This window comes from Vanellus vanellus (genome assembly GCF_965231255.1).
Source record: "Vanellus vanellus genome assembly, chromosome: 6".
Classification (NCBI taxonomy): domain Eukaryota; kingdom Metazoa; phylum Chordata; class Aves; order Charadriiformes; family Charadriidae; genus Vanellus; species Vanellus vanellus.
In genome coordinates, this window is record NC_138911.1 from 34,649,000 (window position 1) to 34,671,919 (window position 22,920).

Here is a 22,920-nt window from a genome sequence, read left to right on the forward strand (position 1 = left end):
CCGCGGCGACAACCGCGCGGGCAAACCCGCCGCGGCCAGCTTCCCACGGGAGCGAGCCGCCACATGCGATGTGACAGGGACTGTCGGCGACACCACCCGCCGGTCGCCGGTGACAAGGCGAGTCAGGCACTACCACGGGCAACCCCGAGGTGGTGGGGGGGCCTCATGGCGCGCAGTGAGGGCGGGGCCGAGGCGGGTGGGGCGGGACCGAGGCGGCGAGAGGAGGGGCTAGGCCGGTGGGGCGGGGCCGAGACGGGGATGGGCGGGGCCGGCCCCGCTGCTCGGGGCCAGCAGTGCTCATGGAGCGGGCGGCGGGGATGCTGAGTTGCTGGGGAGCCGCGTTGGGGGCCGCCGTCTCCGTACCCGTTCTCCTTCTCGTGGCAGCGCCCTACATCAGGTACGTCTTACCGAGCGCGGCCTCGGCCCTTCGCGCGCATGCAAGCAGCGGCGGGGGCGCACGGAGCCGGTCGGGTCTGCCCGTGTGTTTGACGGAAGCGCGAGTAAAAACGGATTCGTTTTCTCTCGCCCGCGCTGGGGTAGGGCGGCGTTCACGCCTCCCCGGCTCCAGCGCATCGCTAACGCTGGCGGGAGCCGGGGCGCTGCTGGGGCTCGGCTCAGCCCCGGCACCGGCGGCGGCGCGTGGCTTGGTGGCCGCCCGCAGTCTCCGACCGCCTGGAACTGACGCTGGGGTCCGTCCCGGGACACGGTGCCGGTGGGGCGCGGGGAGAGGCGGCCGCCGTGCCCGTGGGGGGAAGGAGGGCGGAGCCTCCCTTCACCTCACGGCGCCGCGGCGGAGCCCATTGGCCGAGACTGCCGAGTTTTGGGCGGCAGCCAATGGGAGCCGTGGCCCCACTTGACGCAAGGGCGGAGCGGCGGCGCCGGGGCCGGGGCCTAGGCCCTGGCGGTGTTTCTCAGGCGGGTTGAGGTTGGAGGGCGAGTGGGAACCTGACTCGGTCATGGCCCAGTCACGATAGGGTCGTGATCAGCCGCTTCAGGTGACGCCGCCTGTGACTCCCCGGGGCCCCCGGTCAGCCCGACGGTTGGGGCGAAACCTGCGCCTCCGGGTGCTCAGTCCTGAGCCGAGTCACCGGAGGAGGGACTCTGCCCCGGGCCCCCCTCCCCTGAGCGCTGCCGCCCTCTCTTGCAGGAGATATGTCGCTGGCGGGGAGTGCAAGTCGACAGCGAGGCTGGAGGGGAAGGTGGCGATAATCACGGGAGCCAACACGGGCATCGGGAAGGAGACGGCCCGGGACCTCGCCCGGAGAGGCAAGTCACTGGCCTGCATCGGCGGGGCATCCCCGTGAAAGGATCTGAGGGAGCAGTACTTGGTGCTTACATTTGGGTGAATTGGAACCCAAAGTTATTTCAGACAAGTCCAAGCGTTGCTCCTCCAGAGGTTGTAACCCCTGAGGTGCAAGTCTCCACTTCCTCGGCTTGTTTCACCGTTTGCACTCCAAAAACGTGCCTTGTGACATGGAAATGCTGTGCACCGCAGCTGTTTTGAGAGGACTGGTATCGCTTCGTTCTGCTTGTACGAAGCTGGGAAATGCCATAGGTCCACTGCTGTGTGCTTTGGTTATTCACATTTCAAGCTAATTTGGTTTAAATGCTTTTTGGGTAACTGGTAAGGAGATTAAACTACCTGTTCACAATCCGTTTAGAAACTACTCTGGCTGGAATCCAAGTATCTTCATGTGCTCCGGGCTTGATGTTCCCATTACAGGGCAGATGTAACCCAGTCATACCAGTGTTGTGGTACACACTCCTGACCTGGGAGAACCTGCACAGAGGCACTTCAGATGTGTGTTTTCCTGGTCTGAAAACAGTTTTGGGCTGTATCGGAGCTAACAACATAGTAGGAAAGGCTTTGTCCCAGCTGCTTCCCTGACTTGATGCCAATTCTCTAAAGAAACAATAAGTTGTTTGTAAGCGCTGTGTGTAGTCAGCCTGCTTGTCATAGCCCCGATCACCCAGTGTGCTCCCAGTGATCTCAGCTTCTATTCCTGCTTTCCCCCCCCTCCCCTTGCAGGTGCAAGGGTCGTTATTGCTTGCAGAGACATAGCGAAGGCAGAAGCGGCAGCCAGTGAAATCCGAGCTGAGACAGGGAACCAGCAAGTCATTGTGAAAAAACTGGACTTGGCTGATACGAAGTCCATCCGGGAGTTTGCTGAGAAATTCCTAGCAGGTACAGTCTCTAGATCCTTCTTTTCAGTGAGAATATTTTACTAAGGACTGCTGTCTGCTTTTCTAGCAAATTCCAAATCCCTGACCTGCATATCTACCACACTGGGTACTGTGGTTCAAAGCAGGGGCTTGTCAGAGGCCATGAGCTGGTTTGTGGTAGGAGACTTATTTTACTGAGTCAATGTGGCTGCAACTCAAGACAGGCGTGGGGTTTTTTTGGCTGGCTTGTGCCACCTCCTTGTCTGTCTTCGGTCTCTGTTCCCCTGTTTAAGGATGTCTGTTGTTTCTTGCAGAGGAGAAGGAACTCCATATTCTCATTAACAATGCTGGCGTAATGTTATGCCCTTACTCCAAGACTGCTGATGGCTTTGAGATGCACCTGGGAGTCAATCATCTCGGTAAGGCCAGTGGAGTCATGTTTGCATTCAATATCTGTGGCAAAATGCCAGAGGAAAATCCGGCTTTCCATTTTTCTCTTCCTCATCCTTCCTTCTTGGAGAAGGATGGAAAGCTGGAGTTAGAGTTCTGGAAATGCAATGCAATGTATTTGCTTATCATGGACCCGGTTTAAGTATCTGTACATGTTACCTGGGATGTTTGAAATGTGTGACAGCTGCAGCTTTTTGAAGCTGAGGAGCAGAACTTAATGGCCCTGAAAAAGTTTAGCTGTTGGTTCAAGGGGGTCTTCTTTTCCCTGGACTTGAAATGAGGGCAGCAGCAACTTAGAACATGAACATGTCAGTAATATGTTGAAAGTACTTTAAAATTCCAACAGGAAATCAGAGAAAGATGACATTTCGTCTCACCCCTAGGTCATTTTCTCTTGACCTTCCTGTTGCTGGAGTGTCTGAAGCAGTCTGCCCCAGCCCGCATAGTGAATGTGTCCTCACTGGCTCATCACGGAGGCCGAATCCGCTTCCATGACCTCCATGGTGAGAAGAGCTACAATCGTGGCCTCGCCTACTGTCACAGCAAATTGGCTAATGTGCTCTTCACCCGGGAGCTGGCGAGGCGGCTGCAAGGCAAGTCCCAGAGGAGACCGGAGTGCTTTTCCGCTTGGCTTTTGAGCACCATGGATGAGGAGGGTGGATTGAAGGAAAGCTTGGAAATTGGATGTGTAGAAACGAAATAGTTTGGGGCAAGGGTCACTGACAGCTCTTTGGTGCAGAAAGATAATATCTCCTGTCTGTGGAACCAGGAGACTAATTGTCTTTGCAACAACAGGGCACAGGAGTTCAGTAGCCTGGCACAGTTGAAGGAATTCCATTTTTTTCTTTGGTGCTTGTGGAAAAAAATAGCCGCATCCACACAGACAATTGTGGTATGTGGTGGGAAGCTGAAAAAAAAGCAGAAGGAGCTGAACTACAATTGCAGTCTGCAATGGAAAAGCTGAAGGATACTCAGCTGCCTTAAGTGTCAGTGGCCTGTAAATCAGAAGCATAGGACTAGACAGTACCTCTTAAGTCACAACATCTGTCACATTCAGTCCTTTTCATAAACTTAAGTAGTCATGTCTTCTCTGGGAAATGAGTATTACAGTAAATCCAAAGAAGCTGGTGTTCTCAAAAGCCTGGTGGGAACTGCTGCTGTTTTCACCCCCAGGCCCTCTAGCACATTGTTTTGCAGAAGGCATGTAGAGACCACAGTGTTTGGAAGGGAGTGGGGGATGCTCCAGCAAGCGGTAACTACTGAGAATTGCACTTACTCTCCCTGTATCCATGCCTGGACTCCTCCTTTAAGTTGTAGAATTGAGGAATATATTACCCTTTTTTTTTTTTAAAGGCTGTTTGGTGCATGCAGAGTTGTCCTGGACTACTTTCTTTCACCATAGGCACTAAAGTCACAGCAAATGCTCTCCATCCCGGTTCTGTCCATTCTGAGCTGGTCCGGCACTCGTTTGTAATGACGTGGCTGTGGAAGATATTCTCATTCTTCTTGAAGACACCTCGGGAAGGAGCTCAAACCAGTGTCTACTGCGCAGTAGCAGAAGAGCTAGACTCTGTGACAGGACAGTATTTCAGGTGGGTACAAGTCAATGGAGCGATACACTGTGGAAGGCCGCCTTGCTGGCTGGGGAAAATGAGACTGACTGTCATTCTTCATTAAGATGGGACTGGGTAAGTGGCTGGCTGATAAGATTGAGGCTGCCAAATACTGGAGCATTAGCCCTTCTGGGTCTGTTTCGGTGGTTATTGTGTTAGAAGAAATCCCCGACCTGTGCAGCATTTCACACAATAGCAGGTCCTTTAGTGCTGGGAATATCGCTGTATTCACAGAGCAGGAATGGCCGTCACATGCTCAGAGCCCTAATCCTGATCTGCCTGAGAGTTGGGCAAATCACTTTTCAGCAGAGCTGTTTAGTTAATGAGGTCACTTGAGTCAATCCTGGGAAGACCACTTTGGTTCTCTTTGTGGTTTTACTCCACCAGAGCAGAAGGGGCCTGTGCTCCCAGGGAGCTGGGAGAGCTGATGGTGCTGCAGAGCTAGGAGGGGAGATTTTCAGGACTGGTGTGTAACAAAATACCTCGATTCTCCAGTGTGACAGACCCATCAGCTGGGAGGGACTCCTGATGGGGTGCTCATCATTCTGTCCTGCAAACTGTCTTTTGTAGCTCCCACTACAAACCCTGTTGTTTCTTGACTTCTTTGCCTTACTCCAGGACCCTCTGTAGTCATGCCTTTTCCCTTCACCGAAACTACAGCCCAGAGCAGTTCCAAGTCATCATCACCCTAAATTTGAAGCCTGCCATTTGAGCAGCTTTGTTTAGATGTGTCCATCAGCCTCCCACTGGGTGTAGAGCAATGTACCAATACTGGTTTGGGGAAATTAACATGAAAAGGTGTCTTTTTTTTTTTTTTTAAATTCACATGGATACTGTTGGAGCCTTTGCTTCTTTGCAGAGCTTTCCTCTTGTGCTATGTGAGCGGATTAGTGTCTGTAATGACTATGTCTGATCTTCACTTGGGAGTTTGTACCATCTTAATCAGACTTGAATATATAAATAGATGTCTTAATCTGCCCCGGATGACTGTCTGTCCCAGGATATAAATGGAGCATTTATGTGCTGCACTGCAGAAAACTTTGGTGGATTTTAAACTCATAAAAGAAAGTTTTGGTGGGAAATGAATAGCTTCAGCGCTAATTCACAATTTACATTGTACTAGTCTAAAATACTTTTCACTTTCCAGACAATAGAATATAAAGCATAAGTATAGACATTAAGAAAAAAAAAATTGCATGCCACAGCAAAACAGGTGGAGTCCACCAGAGTCATTTCAGGACCGTCAGAGACTCTGCACTTGGAGCTCTAAAAATATTAGGCTGGACAGAAACCTTTTGAGATGCAATTTTCTCTGTTCTCTTAAACTCCCGTGTTATCGAGCACATAGCATTACAACTGAGGACACATGATCCCTAGTCCAGAGAGTGCTGTCTGAGTGCAGGAGCTGAGAATAAAGGAGCCACAGTTCAGAGGATAATGGAAAAGGGGATAACCATACATGGTTATTACAGTGTTATTATTCTGGGGCAGCTTTGTCTTTCATGCCATGGCAATATAGTGGGATGAACAGTTCTGAATGAAGGGCTGCTTGAGTGGCTTTTTTCTAGTGTTTGCTAGAAAAAGTGCTCCTGAAGAAGCTCTTTTTGGTGGTATTAAGAACATACACTGAGGAGTGTATAGTAGAGCGTATATAGGTTTCTTTAAGAGTTGAGACAACAGATAGTGCTAAGACTTGCTTGCCCGTTCTTGGTGCCATGGGGGAGGACTCTTCCCAAGCTAGCTGGAAAGCAAGCTTTCTCAAGGTGGCATAGCACCAACCCTCACTCATTTGCTGGGTAGATTCCCACCCTTCTTCAGCTGGTCTTGAAGTTAAACCGATAGAAAACAACTCCTTTCCTTAACACAGACATTTCAGCGTGCTAATGCAGATGGAGATCTTTGACTTTAAAAAAAACCCACAATATTCCCCTTACAGTGATTGCCAGCCAGCATATGTATCTCCATGGGGTCGGGATGATGAGACAGCAAAGAAGCTCTGGAATGTGAGCTGCGAGCTCCTCGGCATCCAGTGGGACTGAGCAGCGCAGACCTCCAGTGTGTACCTGGCTGAGCCCAGCGATGCTTTTCCTGGGAAGAACACTGCTGAGAGACCTCAAGACTAGAACACTGATACTTCAGGTGCCCTCATGATGGCTCTATGAACACAATCTAATGTGAATTTCTGGAATATTACACTTAAGGATTGAGATTAGTAAACCACCAGTCCCCCATTCTAGAATTAGAGCACCAACGCAGGGAACAACCTTTACTTGGTATCTCACACAAGAGCCAGAGGCTACCGTTCTTTGGCTTTAGAATAGAAATGGAAGTTGTGGTCTTAGGTTTAGATTACAAAGTAACAAAGAATTACTTTTTTTTTTTTCTCTCCTAACAGTAATAGTGAAAAGGTGGGACTCTCAATTTAGGATTTGTGAGGTTATTTTCAGTTCCTACTATTTGACCTAGCAGAGTGGAAGTACTTTAGGAATTTATATTTTCTGGCAATTACATGCAATACAAATGCTCTCAAGCACACAGAAACAGGTGCTGGCCTTTTTGTACCATTACGTACAAAGTGGAATCGGTTATTTTTCAGTATATTCTCTGTAAGAAGCTGGACCCTAGCCACTGAAGTATCTTGGCCCCAAACGCTCATCGAGTGCAGTAAGTTAACCGAGGGTTAGCATATCTTTTGAGAATCCCAGTCTCAGGGCAGGTGACTGGGAGGTTAAAAGCTGCAGGAGTGCCACCAATTTTGCATAGGCAAGTTACTTATTAAAAAAAAAAAAAACAAACCTAACATCTCTCCTGTGAAGCACTGAGCAAAGATGGTGTAAAAGTTGTCACAATAAACCTCCCAGCTGCACTTTAAATGACTTCAGAACCTAGAAAAGGGAGCAGAAGAACATCAACTATGTTAAAAAAAAAAAACAGTGAACAACTTTAGCTTTAAATGACAGCAAACTACCTAGAGCTAAATAGCTGAAGCGGGAGGTCAGGACTGTCTCGATAGTATGGTGAAGTTAGCTACAGGACAGGAAAGTAAGACTCACACAGCAATCCTTACGGTTGTCTGCCCAGTGGTTACTGGCCTTGCCTGGCCAAGGCTGCCTGCACTTCCAAAAGGCAGCTGGGTCAATCCACGCAGTAATGGGACTGCTCCCTTGGAACTCTAGTGCTGCTTGGTGCAAAGAGCTGGAGTGCGATCCATAATCAGAGATTGTTTCTGAAAGAGTTAATCAGTTAGAAAACAAGTACCGCAGCTCATAGGATTATCTTTTGCTTCTGAATAAAAGTCCAGAAGGTTTTGGACCTGCATACGAGCGTGCCACTGTGACCAACTGCCAGTTTTGTGAAACAACTGCTAATTTTATGATTAATTCTTTCTGTCTGGATGCTATCTATGCAGATCAGTCCTGTGCTACCTCTGAGCAATACTAAATAAAGCCATTTTCTTTTTACAACAGGAGACCATATGTTCTTTCAGAAATGCTGAATCAGTTTATTTGGTGTTGCTTTTATCTGCACCTGCCTTACAAATGTAGAGAACTCTGGCTAACATTTTAAAGGCCCTTTGTGTTTCTCCCTGTCACTCTACCTTTTTTCCTCCCTCTTTATACTTCATCTTGAGTATGAAGCTAAATCCACAACTAGAATGTAGCAGCAGAATGCTTCCTAGCATTGCAGACTTAGCCTGCCCTCTCTCTGTGCAACTCTGCTTGAAAGTGGCTTTCAGGAGCAATAGAAACCGTTTTTAAAAAAGCAGAAAGCAGCTCTAGGCTGAAATATTTTTCCCTTGTGGGTCAATGCTCTTCTCAAAGAAGTCCAATTGCAGATTTTACATAAGACATATAACTACATATTTCTGTAGACGCACACCCACTCTTTTTGACCTTGGGCAAGTCATTTATACCTTTGTCTAGGTTGATCCTTAAGATGACAGAACTAAAGCTTATTTAGCTGTCTCAAAGGGAGGCTTGTAAGGGAGAGTTAGATTAACTTGCAAAGCTCTCTAAAGAGGATTACTGGTTTGTGAGAGTACATGTATGAGGCTGCGCTAGCTACCTAGCTACTGGGAGGACTTCTAAAGATGTGATATTCCAATTGGTCTAAATATTGAGGACACTGTAGCAGAGAGAGATTTTTGCATGACAGAACAATTCTCCCCCTTCTAATTACTCTGCTAAGCATAGCCAAAAGCAAAATGCAGATCTAGAAAGAGAGCCCCAGCTGCGCTGAGATAAAATGCAAACAGAAGGTACGTTACCAGTCATAATACTTTATTCTCTTTTTCATTGTAAACAAACCTTGGTCATTATTAGAGAAATTCTTTTTAACTGGCAGTACTCAATCCCTTTTTGATGCTGAAAAATTCAAAGCCCCTTGATAGTTGCACTAGTCGTGACACAAGGCAGTTAGTCGGGATCAAAATTCCAGTTCTGCTGGTAAGAGAAAAATCCCTATGATTCCAGGTTAAAAACATCAAATTACAACAAACACTATATAAAGTGCATCAGGTACAGTGCAAAGAGGTCGGGAAAAAAGGCAGGTACGGAACTGACTGGTCTGCACAGCAAACTCCACTCTGTTCTCTATACAGCTGAAGGAACTGGAGCAGAAAAGTAGGTGTTACAGCAATGCAGATCTCGATACCCAGAAACAGTAAAACCTCCTCCCCATAATTAGAGATTTTGAAATGATCGAAGACACGGATAGTGTCACGTTTTAGGATTAGCCTAACAGCTGTAATCTGATGGAAAGCTAGGTCAGTCTGGCAAAGAAAACAAAAGCAGCTTTCATTAGTACTGCCCACTAATGAGATAATGCAAATCTGTGGTCAGGAGATTCTGAAAGCTAAATGTGGTCATTTCTGACCGCTTAGCTCCGAGACATTTCTAGCCCTGCTCTAGTGAGTGCAGCAACTCCAGGAGAGGTGTTTTGTGTCAGTTGAGCACTGCTCATGAAACACTAAAGGAGAGGGACCAAGTCCTTTCCAATACTACAGAAGTCTCTTCTGTCACTGAAGTGAGCTTGGGGATAGTGCAAAACTCTTTGAGAGTGTCAATTATTTTATGTACTACAACTATTTACAGTTACATTACACTTCCAAAAACCTGCTGTTTCTTTTGAAGTAAACAACTAAACTTTTTAACAAAAAAAGTGAACTAGTTTTCCTACCTCTTGTGCTGAAATACACGTAAACAGAAAACACAAACTCTTGTGGAGTGCCATGTTTTGTTATTTCTTTTTTGAAGGTCCTACTACTGCCTACTTTTCTTCTGCCCATTTCTCATATCCCAGTCACAGCTGCAGAGAAGCAGCTGCTTTTTTCAGCATCCACGAACACAGCCATTACACAGATTCCTGTTTTTTCATAAAACTGAGTTAACCTGACACTACCAGAGCAAAGCCTGTCACTATAGTCTATACAGTATGTCTGATCAATAAGAATTCAGTCTGGTGTTCTATTGTACCTCACAGGGACAGATTATTCTGGTAAGAAACAAATAAATAATCCTTGTGTGACAGGGATACAGACTGCCTGATGAGTTTTACCACAGCTTGCTCTAGCCATATCGTCTGCTATACCTGATGAAAAACTGTGGAAGTTTACTGGCAACTGTTCAGTGATAATGCTGCATTGAAACAATTTATTGCGTATTACTGTGCCAAAGAAAGAGGTACATGATTTTTCAACTATTTTAAAAGATTATTTTCCCTTTGTACTCCCCTTACAGGATATGTCCTTTATAACTTCATCCACCTAGTAAGGGCTCAAATGCTGTATGTATGGCACACATCATACAGTGTGACTGGTAAGTAGAAATCTGGCATGAATTGGTTCCTACCTTTTCAAACAACCTAAAGAAATGGGGCACATTATACTAGTGGGGAGGAAAAAAAAAAGTAGCAATGATTTGTATAGAGGCTTAAAAAAAAAATCTCTGAATTGCAGTCTTTGTAAAAGAAGATCTCTCCAATCTTGAAAAAGTTTACAGGAAACCCATAATCACAAAATGTTTTATACTCTAGGCTACATTGAGTTGATGAGATTTTTCTGTCCTCTATAGGTTTTCTGGTTTAAAAATAAAACATACAATAAAGTTCAGTGCCTTCCAAAACCAACCAACCAACCATAAAAAAAAAACCCAAAAAAAAACAACAAACGAACAACAACAAAAAAACCCAAATCAGAAACAGAAGTGCTCTCTTCCACACACCTGAACTTGCTTGTTCAGTTTGAAACTGCCCCCCTCCCCCCCATCAAAAAGATAGCCAAAAAACACCCTGAGGTAGTGACTGTTTGTCAAAATACAGGACTGGCACTTGTAACTTAGTTCCCTTCCTTTCACCAGAGGCACATTAGCAGCATCCATTTGCCACCAACATCAGTCAAGAGACTTCCATTTTACCAAGAGATTGCTGAATCACATGCCTTTAAGCTGTCTTGAAGACTTCTTCTGTCTGATGGAGAATGTCAGTTACTTATTACTTCCTAGTGCCCTGGGGAAGCCGATTTCTCATTTTGGGCTGGTGGACTGAGAGCCATTGGGCACAGATGGCCTTCACAACATCATCTCCGCTGTTCTCAGCCAGCTGTCGCACATGCTGGACTAGCTGCACTGCTCTGGTCTTCTCCTGTCGCACCGAGACTAGATAGGCAGAACGCAACTTGTTGCACATCACATAGGCCTGGATCTGAAGCAGAAAAGGCAGGCAGAAGTTGGTTAGAAAGCTGTAGTAAACGAACAGCACAAGCTTAAGGAGTCATTGGAAATACCCAGTTCAGAAGCCTGGTGTACAAGGCAGTAGCAGCACATTATGAAGCAGAGCATGGCATGGAGTAGATAGCAATGTAAAAGATGAAGAGACAGCTGCATTTTATTAAGTATGTCTCTTGTGGAAACTCCTTTAGAATATCACCATGAAATCAACATCAGGAATCGTATCTTGTGCATTGTTACCATATCCTCAGCAAAGTAATTTTCTTCCATTGCTGCTTCTAGAACAACTCACATCTTTCAGTGGTAAACCTTATATAAAGGCAGAGTGAAAAGCCCATTTTTCAATCCATATAAAACACTGAGTTTGTCTGTTGGAGCAGGACAGAGGAGAGGCACAAATCTTAAGATTTTATTCCCATCTATGCCACTCAGGATCTATGACAATCCACAAACTCCAAGCCACAGCCTCTTCATCTATAAACACGCATCTAGGCTTCACGTGCTTATCTGTGATTCTCCCGTGGCTTGTCAGGCTGGTATGAAAGCTAACAAAGAAACCAAGTAGTTTAGGCCTCGCTTTCTCTAAGAAAATAGTATATCAGAATTGGAGTAGTTTTATCATTTAACTCTCAATCACAATAGAAATAGGCTAATCCTGAAAGAGTAAACTGAAATTATGATCTCGGAAGTATGTTGATCCTCATCAGCTGTCTGCCATTACTGGAAACTTACACGCACCTATGTGAAAAGTTGGATAACAAAACCAACAAACCCACCAATAAGCCTCTCTGAAATACTTTTCCTCCCACTATAACGAATGCCTGGCCCTCACTCTGAGGACTATCAAGCAACCAATAGGGATAACATCAATCACTACCTTCATGTCACAGCTCTACAGTCACAAACACCACAGCCTTGAGGAATTCCCTGTGATTTCTACAATCTAGCAAGTGGCCTTCAAAACTTTGGCCTGAGTGAGGTTGAGAGAAAAGATGATGAAAGAAAGCACGTAGCCTGCAGACCAAGACTAGGCTGTTTAGCTCTTGCTAAAGGAGTTCCTCTACTGTACTTTTACTTACCTTGTTTTCATCACTGTCCATATCCTGAATCAGATTATCCAGATCCTGTATCCAAAGAAGGGAAAAGGTGTTCAGATTTAGTGACTACAGTTTGCAAACATTTACCCCATCAGGGATACCTGCATAGAAGAAGGGCTGCTGAGATCACAGCTAGATGGTTACATCCTCCCAACCGCCAATGCTGGACATGTAGAAAATACAAAGTCCAATTCTTCCCTTCACCACAGCTTCTCCTGCCTGCCATATCAGTGAGGTACCCCTAGAGAATGCTTTGAGGTTAGTCTCTTGTCCCCTAGCCTGATCATAGAGGGCACCTCCCTCCTTCACTGGGATGGAAAAGACAGTGGTAGGCAACGGGAATCTTAAAATTGTTTCCTATGGGAGGCAGGAGGTTTATGCCTCCACACATCCTCTGTGTTGGCCAGGAAAGCTTCACTGAAGGGAAAATCTCCTACCACAATCAGGAGCATTTGGCAAGATCCCATGAAGCAAAGGTTCTCTCCCCATTGTAGGTAATCATTTGGGAAGTGCAGGGTAGGAGTATGCCACAGCTACCTATTGTTTCCTCTCAGAGTAACTAGCATAAGGCAAACCACACACTCCCACCTTTAAACAATGCATGCAGCACAGAGCCAGGACTCACTAGAAGAGCAGCACAGGCACAACAGGATGGTTTCCCTGCAGCCTGTATTGCACATACCTCCTGCATGTGGGTTGGGGAAATCCCAAGCACAAACACAGGCTGGGCAGAGAACGGATTGAGAGCAGCCCTGAGGGGAAGGACTTGGGAGTGTTGGTGGATTAGAAGCTCAACATAAGCCGGCAATGTGTGCTTGCAGCTCAGAAAGCCCACTGTATCCTGGGCTGCATCAAAAGAAGTGTGGCCAGCAGGTCGAGGGAGGTGATTCTGCCCCTCTGTTCCGCTCTGGTGAGACCCCACCTGGAGTACTGCATCCAGCTCCGGGGCCCCCAGCATAAGAAGGACATGGACTGGTTAGAGCAAGTCCAGAGGAGGGCCACAAAGACGATCAGAGGGCTGGAGCACCTCTCCTATGAAAAATAGACTGAGAAAGGCTGTTCAGCCTGGAGAAGAGGAGGCTCCAGGGGAGACCTTATAGCAGTCTCCCAGTACCTAAAGGGGGCCTCTACAGGAGAGCTGGGGAGGGAGTCTTTATCAGGGAGTGTAGTGATAGGACAAGGGGTAACAGTTTTAAACTGAAAGAGGGTGGATTTAGATATTAGGAAGAAATTCTTCACTCTGCGGGTGGTGAGTACACTGGAATTGGTTGCCCAGAGAAGTTGTGGAGGCCCCATACCTGGAAGCATTCAAGGCCAGGCTGGATGGGGCTCTGAGTAACCTGGTCTAGTGGAAGGTGTCCCTGCCCATGGCAGGGGGGTTGGAACTTGATGATCTTTAAGGTCCCTTCCAGCTCAAACCATCCTATGATTCTGTGATTTTACTTTGAAAAGGACACAATGCAGAATGGAATTACCTCAGCAGGAATGTTCTTGAACTCATTTAGACAGTTCAGGATAATATTATCCCCATCATTTTTGGCTGCAACTCCAGACTCATTGACACACTTGAGGAGCTGCCGGATCTCACTGTACTTCTGCTGCTTCACCAGCTGCTTGGCCACTTTGCTGTACACTTCTGTAGCCTCCAGCTGGAAGTCCTAGAGGTAGTTGGAACATCAGAGCAACATGTTAAATGTTCTCAGCAGGTTTTCTCACAGGGAGTCTATACAACTGAGACAATCTCTCCTCAGAATAAAATATCACACCATGCTCCAAAAAGTCAAAGCTGTTTTGGGGGCCTCTGATTTTCCCAGTCACCACTGCTCAGGGCTGGCTCAAAGGTTTTCTATAATCAGACTGGTAAAACTCAATTTTGCTCAAGAACAAGAGCACTGTTACCACCCCTTTTTCAGGGGTGGCAAAAATCGGTTTTATTTCTCCTGGCAAAAGATCTTATCCTACCTACCTCTCCCTCACTTAGAAAGCTTCCACTGTATTCCTCCAGCCACCCCACCAGCAGCCACCTTTTCTGTAACCCAAGAAACAGTAGGCAACTGAGCATCACACACCTCCCATATGAACAAAGAGATAATAAAAGCTGCAGACTCATCCTGCCACGAATAAGGCAAGAAAAACAAAGACAGGAAGGGAACAGAAGTGATTCTAGGCAGCTGGGTTTGCTGCTCCATTTTTACTGGGGGATAGTGAATCCCACTATTCACTATAGAAAAGAAGGAGCAGGGCCTGCCATATCCACAGATATTCTTTCAGTGTGCCACCTCTGTCCAGAAGTGGCCCTGCTATACCCTCTGTCCCAGACAGGAGGCAACTGCAAACTGCACTGCTTGAAGCAGTATCTTTTAGCAGCTCCTAATATAAGGATGAGAAACACACAGAAAAGTCTGGAGACATGAGCTATGCTGACTGATAAGCACCTCAGCTTCTACACAGACATGAGGAAGGAGAAGTCTCCAGAAAAAGTTTCCAGTTAATTAGCTTTGCTCTCTCAGCCAGAGGAATAACACAGAGATAGCCCTGGCCTTATTTATTCAGGCTTGCATGGCTACCATGAACTGCAGAGAGCTACTAAATCAGAGCTCTGTACTCACATCTCTGATTGTGGTTTGCCAGAGTTAAGTCACTGAACGAGGTGCACAGCAAAGGAAAAGCTGTACTTTGTTCCTCTGTAGGACCCAATTAGCTTGGAAGCATCCTAGTGAAGCAGTATCTTCATTTCCTTACCAAGTTTCCTCCAAATACACAGAAATTTAAGACTTGACCCAGTAACTTTTCTCAAAAGAGATTTTCTCTTGTGGGGATTAAAAAACATTTTGCAAGAAAGTTCACTGCTTAAACAACTGCTGCTCGCAGGCGTTTCTTTTGTAATAATAGTGTTTGTTATATCAAGTTTTTCCATACCTGGAGGACTCTAAATGCAATCCCAAATCCCTCCTCAATGTTTTTGCCTTCCAACATGACCTTAAGAGAGAGGCATAGACAAATTTGAGGATGCACATTCCTTTTTCATTACATACTGTTAAATAATAATGCATTTCCAGATTTTGCCCAGAGGCCAAAAGACAATACATTACTTCAACAGAAAACAGCACCACCCTAACAAGCAGCGCAAATACAGGGTTTATTGTCACACACTGATCCCCTGTGGGACACTGGGCAAGTTACAGATGGAGCTGAGCTGAAGTTAAGAAGGGTTAGAATAATAGCAGTATTTGCCTTGCTTCAAAACCCAATAGGACATATAGTCAAAAGGCACATTAGTCTTTGTATTTGGGATTCTTTGCCTCTGCAAGTTTGAACTTTGAGGAGAGAAGCTCCAAGTTCTCATGTGTGGAGAAGGAAACGTTTCCTACGTTGAAGGAAAACAAACATTAGTTTTTCATAAATGGTAGGTTGCATACATGCACAAGTAACCTGCCCATGAAAAATACAAGACCTGCTCCAACCATCAAATGTTTCAACCTGTGTATCAAGTTAGTATTGTTGACTAAAAATAGAGCTGTGTTTGAAATAGCAGTAAGTACCTTGCAAGCAACATCCATTTTCATGTTATTGTTTCCAAAAAGTGTGGGCAAGGAAGACCCTGTCATTTGAGAAGTTCCTGAGCTCTCACATCGGTGCAGGAACTTTGTTACTTCCATCTGCAGATCAACTGTACTGATGTGCCTAGACAGAGGAAAAATTCTGAGTTTATTTTGAAATAGAGAAAATGTCAATTTTTATTTGTGTGAACTTACTAATTTCTTGAACACATTTCAAAATAAGACATATTTCAAACAATAATTATTTTAGTTACTTTTTGACTTTATCTTTTGTGTAGTCAAGTCTGCGGCAATGAGATACTTTTCAGATCTGTGCGCTTAAACATCACAAGCTGAAGGTGAACACTTGTTCACATTATTTCAAAGTGAGCCAGAGAATCTGGATCCCAAATAAATATCTGCTCCCTCTTTTCCACCTCATCACATACACCCCCTCCGCCTTTAAGTTAGAGTTTAGCCTAAAAAACGAAAGAAAAAAGCCCCTAAGAAAACCAAGATATAAAAGCCCAAGGACAAGAGAGATCTGGCTAAATTTACACTTCAACTCTTGAATACAGGGACCGAGTTATATCTGGCACTTATAACTTGTACATAGTTGAATGTTGTGAGTTAACCCCAGTAAGAATTTCCCCTTTCCTGTAACTTATCTTCTTGTTTATAGATACCTCGACACATCTGTAGCAGACATTTTCTTCCGAAAAGTGAATGCCATTTTTTTCCTTCCTGAACTTCTTGAGACCTCCTGCAGATAGACTTTAAGATGGTCCTTGATCTTCAGAAGCCATGTCTGTCTGCCTCCCAGTTCAGTGTAAGACTTTGCCCCATGAGTGAAAAATCTAATGCAGGTCATGGCAGCACGAACGTGATCCTAGAAGAAATATACTGAACACTGAGATGGAGCAAAGTACACAACCTTCACTAACTGTTGTGCTCACACAAAGCAGGCAATGCTGTATTTTCTTTAAAAGAGTAGTTAAGCTACTGAAATGCAACAGATCCATGACAAATGCATAGCAAGTCAGCTTCAGTCAGGCTCAGGCCTGTTTTTAAGGATTGGACAGTAGCAAAAATATACTTGTCCATCATGCAGATTTACACCAAAGTAAATAACCAAAAGTCCGACAGTATTCAACACTTCACTAAGAGAGGGCACTGACCCTCATCTTACCTTCATGAACTGCTGCAGCTCATACAGAATATGGTAGTAGTTCTTTCTCTGCAAGTATTTGCAGGCTGCAATCAAGTAGACTCCCCAGCTCTCCAATCCTGGATCAATGGTTTCCAGCAAGTTCTCCAACATATGCAGTTTTCCACTTTCATAACTTGGAATGAAGATCCCTTCAATGAACACTTCCGATGGGGATTCCTAAACAAACATCAGAAAGGTAGCTTGAAGCAAAGTCACTGTGGCTTGTTAATTTTCAGTAAAAATTACTGAACAGAAAATTCTGTTCTGTTTTACCTCAAACCAGGACACTTCCTTATATAACGTAAAGGAGTATTAAGTGACAGAGATAATAAAATGAATAAATAATTTAGGTTGGAAGGGATCTCCAGAGGTCATTTCGTTCAAAGAATGGCTTTCAAGTTAGGTCACACTGCTGGGTCTGTCCAGTCAAGTTCTGAGTATGAGTAGGGTGATTCAACAACCTCTCTGGGGCCCAGCTCCCATGTCTAAATATCCTCACTGCAAAAAAAAAAAAACCCCAAAACATTTCCTTATATCCAGTTGGAATTTCTCTTGCTCCAAATTGTGTCCGTCGTCTCTTACCCTTTTACTGTGCACATGTGAGATAAGCCTGGCTCTATCTTCCCTATAATTACCCACTTGGTAGCTGAAAATGGCACATAGATTGCCTTTTGTCTTCTCTTCCTGAAACTGGAAAAACCTAGCTCTATCACTCCCCTCATATATCATGTCCTTCAGGCCCCTCGCCACTTTGGTGGCCTTCCATTAGACCTGCTCCACTTTGACAATGTCTGTTTTGTACTAGGGAAGCCAAAACTGGGCACAGTAGTTCAGACGAAACCTCACAAGTAGTTAGCCGACGGGGATATTTACTTGCTTTGACTTCCCAACTATGGTCTCACAAATGCAGCCTCACATATTAATGTTACTATGAAAAGAAACATGTGTGACAACGTGGTCTACACAAAGATTTTAAAGACATCATGTGGAATATTTTTATTATTTTTTTAAATATCAGAGTAAGATATAAACTACAAAGCCTGTATACATAAAATGTTTCCAAACAACGAACTGCAAAATGTTTCATCAGAAGCCTAGTACCTTAAAGCTTTAAGGTAACAAACCTTCCTCTGCAGTTTGCATGATCACCACCAGTCTTCTTGTCTAGACATACAATTTGGTGTGAAAGGTTTAGAGTATTTTCAAAGTCTGCTACTTAACTAGAGAAATTATTTCACCAACAATGCAAAAATATGCAGCTTTTCTTTAAAGGCAAATTTAAACTGATACAAAGGTCACATTTGAAAAGCAAATTTAATATGCAGATGAGTATATGAGCTTAGAATGACTGATGATACAATGAGAAGGCAGAGCTGATAAGACAACTTAATTTTCTTATTAATAAATCTCATAAGCAGACTGAAGATAATGTAAATTGGTGTTTCAAGTTGTACATTCTCACTAAGAATTATTTCAAATAATAATAATTAAAAAAAAATAACCAGTAAATCAAACATAAGCACAGAAACTTAAAAAAGAAAACAACCCCTCCACACACATATATCAGCTTTCAAGCTGGTGAGATGGAATGGGTTCACATCTCCTCCACACCTCCTAAGAAGCACCCTTAATGAGTTAGTGAGAACGTTGCTGGAATAATTTCTTGGTTTAATTGTAATTTAGCACCAACAGAACTGTTTTCTCCAGACATTCTTAAGCCCTCCTATATTATGCAGTTTTCCCAAGTAAGAACTGGAAATCATTTTTTGGCTTCCCTAGATTTCTGTCCTCTGGGACATGATCCTGTATTCCCTTGTATTCCTAACGGTTACAGAAGTGCAAACGTGGGTGTCTGATTCAACAAACAATACCAAGAGACAGAGCCACTGTGATAGAGAGTGAGGTGTCTAGCATCATCGGCACGTTGGAATTCAAAATTTTCCTTGTCTCTTCTGAACTGTATGACAATAGTGTCAGATTTTCAGCTTTCTAGAAAAAGGACAAAGCGCTGTTGATCCAGGACCTCTACTAAAAAAAGATAAAGCACTTTCTCTTCTCTAGAAGCCACTGTTTCAACACAATAGAGAAGAAAGATTAAATCCGAGATGTAAAGATCAAAGTTACTTTTTCATGTCACTGAATGCTTGTTGGTCACCGGATAGTTCATATAACAACATTTAGAACCTCAGAAAATTCCTGTGCAGAAAAACACCCAGAATAGTGCATGATGCTCACTGCCATCTTAGACTAGCCTTGACGTTCTCTTCACTATTTTTCAAATTTCAACTTAGGTGATGGCAAATTAGATTACTCACCTTATTTAACAAATGAAGCAGTGCTTCTCTCATACAGTCATGCCTCATGTAAAAGCTTATTATTGCCAGATTAGTGCCATAACTATGTAAATAGAACAAGCACTCTTGATAGTAGCTGTTGTGTTGAATCTTCCCCTCACACATCATCTCCAGAGACAGACTTCTTGTTCTCAGTGTTGCTTCAAGTTCCCTCAATGTGGCAAAGTAATCATCATCCTGCCATTAAAACAGAGAATCAATTATAGGTGACGAGTAAGAGGAAAACTTTCTTTTCAGTTAGATCTAGTCACTCAGCCCTGAAACATTTCTGTTATTGTTGTTTTTAAAATAGGTATCGCTTTAGAGGGGTGAGAATTCAGTCATGCTTTTTATAAACACTAGATTGGAACCCTGCTATCAACAGAGGTGCTGAATGTTGCTGTAGCTAGCATGGCTGTTCCCAGGGACAGGCGAGAGGCTTAGGCTTATTTATTTAAACACAATTCCACTGTCAACAGCTACTTCAATAACCTAGTTCAAACAGGCTTTTTTATTCTCCTAAAATATGTACTACTAAGAGGTCTTTATCACTAATTCTGCAGTTACTTAGTACTAAAAGTCATTTTTGGTACCTAATCAGAACTTCCAGACCTAATCCCAAACCACGTAATAGTGCTTTTTGACAAGGAAAGAGAAGTGGGACAGCATTTGTAAATTATTCTTTGAATTCCTGCAGTTATCCGAGTTTCAGTAGAAAAACAGCATCACCACAGCAAAACAACATATTGTTGGGATTGAGTTTAGTTTCCTCAGACTGTAGTAATAACACGTTAACCAGTACAGCTTCTTTCACCTCCACTAAGTATGCCCCAAATTACTATAAAATCCCATGATCTGATTATCAGCCACCAATTCACTGAGAAGAAACAGCTAACAAATTTCTCAACAGTATTCAGTTTGCAATATACAATCATGACAAAAGGAGGAAAAAACACTTGATATTGTAGCATGCATTGCTATATGATGCGTATCAAGACGTCATTGCTTGGCTTTACTATAGCCCTTCAGAACAGACAGACAGAAGACTTACTGCAATGAGTATGGGCTTCACTGTGGACTCCAGGTACTGTATCACATCCTGGACCAGCCTTGAACCATGATTCAGCTGGTTTAGATCCATAGGTGGCTTTAAACATCGGTTAAACTTCTCTCTTGCTGAACTTAAATTTCCAGCTTTAAGGCAAGCCATGCCCCAGGCATGCCATGCTCCACCTGGATCCAGCCCAGATTTTGTAGAAACCTAAATTCAAAATTGTTTGTTAATATTGCACCACAGTCCTGATACAGAAAACAGGAAAACTGGCTTATCACACAGTCTGTGACTGTGACCTTTCACTTCCTAGAGCACATTTCCCATTAAAAACAAAACACAACACAAAATCCCATGTCGATTATTTCTGTATTACTGGCACAAAATGCCAGCTACCAAAACACCCATGACCTCCAAATGCAGAAGTATTTTTTATTGTAAAAGTTTAAGCAACTGTTTATCTGGGAAATTTCAGTTCAGCAGTTTTAAAACTCAGGACATTTTCACACCCGCTTTTCTAAAGTAGATGATTTTTACAGAGCAGAATTCATCAGGTTTGTGGGTTAAAAAAAAAAAAAAGCAACAGAAGATACTTCACAAGCTGCCAGGAAATGTTTTATTTCACATAACTTTGCTGATCAAATTTGTTCCTGATTTTCTTTAGTAGACCAGCTGCCTTTAAACATGGACTGTTTTTATTCAAATGGCTGCTGTTTATTACCCCTTAAAAATCCTAATCCATAATCCTATTCTTAAACTGCAATGCCATAAACCAGAGGATTATGAAATTGTGGGAGCAGGAAGACAGAAGATGATAAACCACACCAGATGAGTTCCAATAGGTAGATTTGCCACCATTGCTGATTTCCAAGTAAACGCTCGGGAAAAGTGCCTTACTAATTGCTGTGGGATTACAGACAAATGAAATCAAACATACAAGCTTCAGATAAAGTCCTGCCACAACGGATGTCTCAGCCCTTCTACTGGATGCAAGACTACTCTGTTTAATGGTTTTCTTGCAGTTAGTCCATTCCAATTTTAATTGTACTGGGAAACAAGGCCCCTAGCCTTCCCTTCAGCAGACTGCTCCACAGCAGAAGGACTTTTCCTTCTCTGAAATTTTTTTCCAGTGTACAGAAAATCATTTATTCCCTGTTTAAAAACTTAACCCCAGTTTGTGACTGTTTAAGTCTTGTCCATTTCACACATCACATGCATCTGAACTCAGGAGGGAGAAAAACAAAAGCCACTACAGAAGCATTATGAACACTGACATCCCTCTGTTGTCATTACCTCTATAGCTAGTTGATAGTATTCTGCTTCCAGAAGCCGATTTCTTAATCTTGTTACTGCTGCAGGGAGAAGAATCTGATGCAAAGATGGGATTGGACGGTATGCAGCAGCAACCAAAATATTCAACACATCCACTTTGCTGATGTAGCTAGGAGAAAACAAAGAGGTTAAACAAATACATACACTTCCACTATTATCACACACTTCCACTACTATCATACACTTAAAGAACTTTATGTCAAAGACAACTTTTAGAACAGTGGTTCCTAATTACCAGTATAGCAGGTTTCTCTATCCATTGTACTATCCTATTCAGACTACTTTTTATTAGGCTTTTTGCCACATTCAGTGGAACACTGGCATATGCTGATAGCAGACACCAGCTATATGTTACCAAATCAAAACAGTACATGTAAAATTTATATATTGAACCTGCCACCTTAAGATCTGTAGGACAAAACTCGAGGAAAGTGCAATATACTCATTCTCGGGAAGTGCAGGTTTAAAATCCTATATTGAAATACAGATTGAAAGCAGATACACAATAACAAAAGTAAAATATTTACCCCTGTCTTTGTGAATAATTTCTCCCTACTCTGAGGATTTTATCGTTAATTATTATGTAGTCATATTACTTGAATTTCTACTATTTGAACTCTTACATTATTCTTACATTATGAACTTCTTTTCTTGTTTAAAATGTTCACAGTATAATCACAAAACAACTCTTCCACCCTCCACTTCCCAGTAAAAACAATAATGGTCTTGACAATACCTCAATACATCCTAGTGAACACCTGATAAGTCACCTGTCACAGAGTGCGAGATCCTGGCTCCTTCCAGCTTTTACAAACATCATTTTGGCACTGAAGAGCAATTGTTTCATGATGTCCATAAGGAGACCAGCATCCACCTCAGGATTAGTAAGCCCTTGGGACAACTTGCAGCAGTGCTCTATCAGTTGGTGGCCACACACTATGCTGTCACTGTGCAGGCTAAGGATAGCAATACACAAGGAAGAGCTGGGAGCCTGACAATTTGAGGAAAGACAGACAAACATGGGTATTGAGGTAGTTCTCCAAGGAACTGCTTATATCGGACTCTCTTCTTCCAGACCTCACCTGTTCATAATAAAATTCACTGCGTACAATTTCATTCTCCTCTTCATTCAGGGTAAAAATCCATTCAAGCTCAGTTGCCTTGGGTATTCGCACCACTGTGGAGTATTCATTATTAGAAGTTTCTGCAGCCAAAAAGAAAATACCAGGTAGAATCATCATGCAAGAAGCAACAAACCTGGCTAAGGACACATAATGCAGAGTATTCTTATACTCTCATAGAACAGTCATCTGTAATCCTCTCATTGTGCCACTTCTTGACAGTATCACATGTCCAGCACATAGATTACAGAAACTTTTCCATTCCTCAGCAGGCTGCCAGTACCTA

At 43.7% G+C, this 22,920-nt stretch overlaps 2 protein-coding genes across 2 annotated transcripts in view; one reads left to right on the plus strand and one right to left on the minus strand.

Moving 5' to 3' along the window:
- Nucleotides 1–299: 299 nt before the first annotated feature.
- Nucleotides 300–7,702, plus strand: LOC309673193 (retinol dehydrogenase 12-like; the record flags this gene model as incomplete). The annotated part of the gene is made up of 7 exons (XM_082484924.1): nt 300–397; nt 1,148–1,266; nt 2,030–2,185; nt 2,478–2,582; nt 2,997–3,206; nt 4,016–4,205; nt 6,163–7,702. 7 exons carry the CDS (start codon nt 300–302, stop codon nt 6,263–6,265), a joined length of 981 nt encoding a protein of 326 aa, XP_082341050.1. The 3' UTR covers nt 6,266–7,702.
- Nucleotides 7,703–10,518: 2,816 nt separating this feature from the next.
- ZFYVE26 (zinc finger FYVE-type containing 26) overlaps nt 10,519–22,920 on the minus strand; it is a 49,518-nt gene continuing 37,116 nt past the window's right edge. The window contains exons 30-41 of the mRNA XM_082485301.1: nt 22,596–22,717; nt 22,284–22,504; nt 21,475–21,622; nt 20,182–20,391; nt 19,113–19,328; nt 16,777–16,974; nt 16,274–16,476; nt 15,591–15,732; nt 14,968–15,027; nt 13,524–13,706; nt 12,031–12,075; nt 10,519–10,925 (exon numbers count right to left, since the gene is read on the minus strand). Of these exons, the coding sequence (XP_082341427.1) occupies nt 10,716–10,925; nt 12,031–12,075; nt 13,524–13,706; nt 14,968–15,027; nt 15,591–15,732; nt 16,274–16,476; nt 16,777–16,974; nt 19,113–19,328; nt 20,182–20,391; nt 21,475–21,622; nt 22,284–22,504; nt 22,596–22,717 (1,958 nt within the window). The 3' untranslated portion in view covers nt 10,519–10,715. The remainder of the gene's footprint in view (nt 10,926–12,030; nt 12,076–13,523; nt 13,707–14,967; nt 15,028–15,590; nt 15,733–16,273; nt 16,477–16,776; nt 16,975–19,112; nt 19,329–20,181; nt 20,392–21,474; nt 21,623–22,283; nt 22,505–22,595; nt 22,718–22,920) is intronic.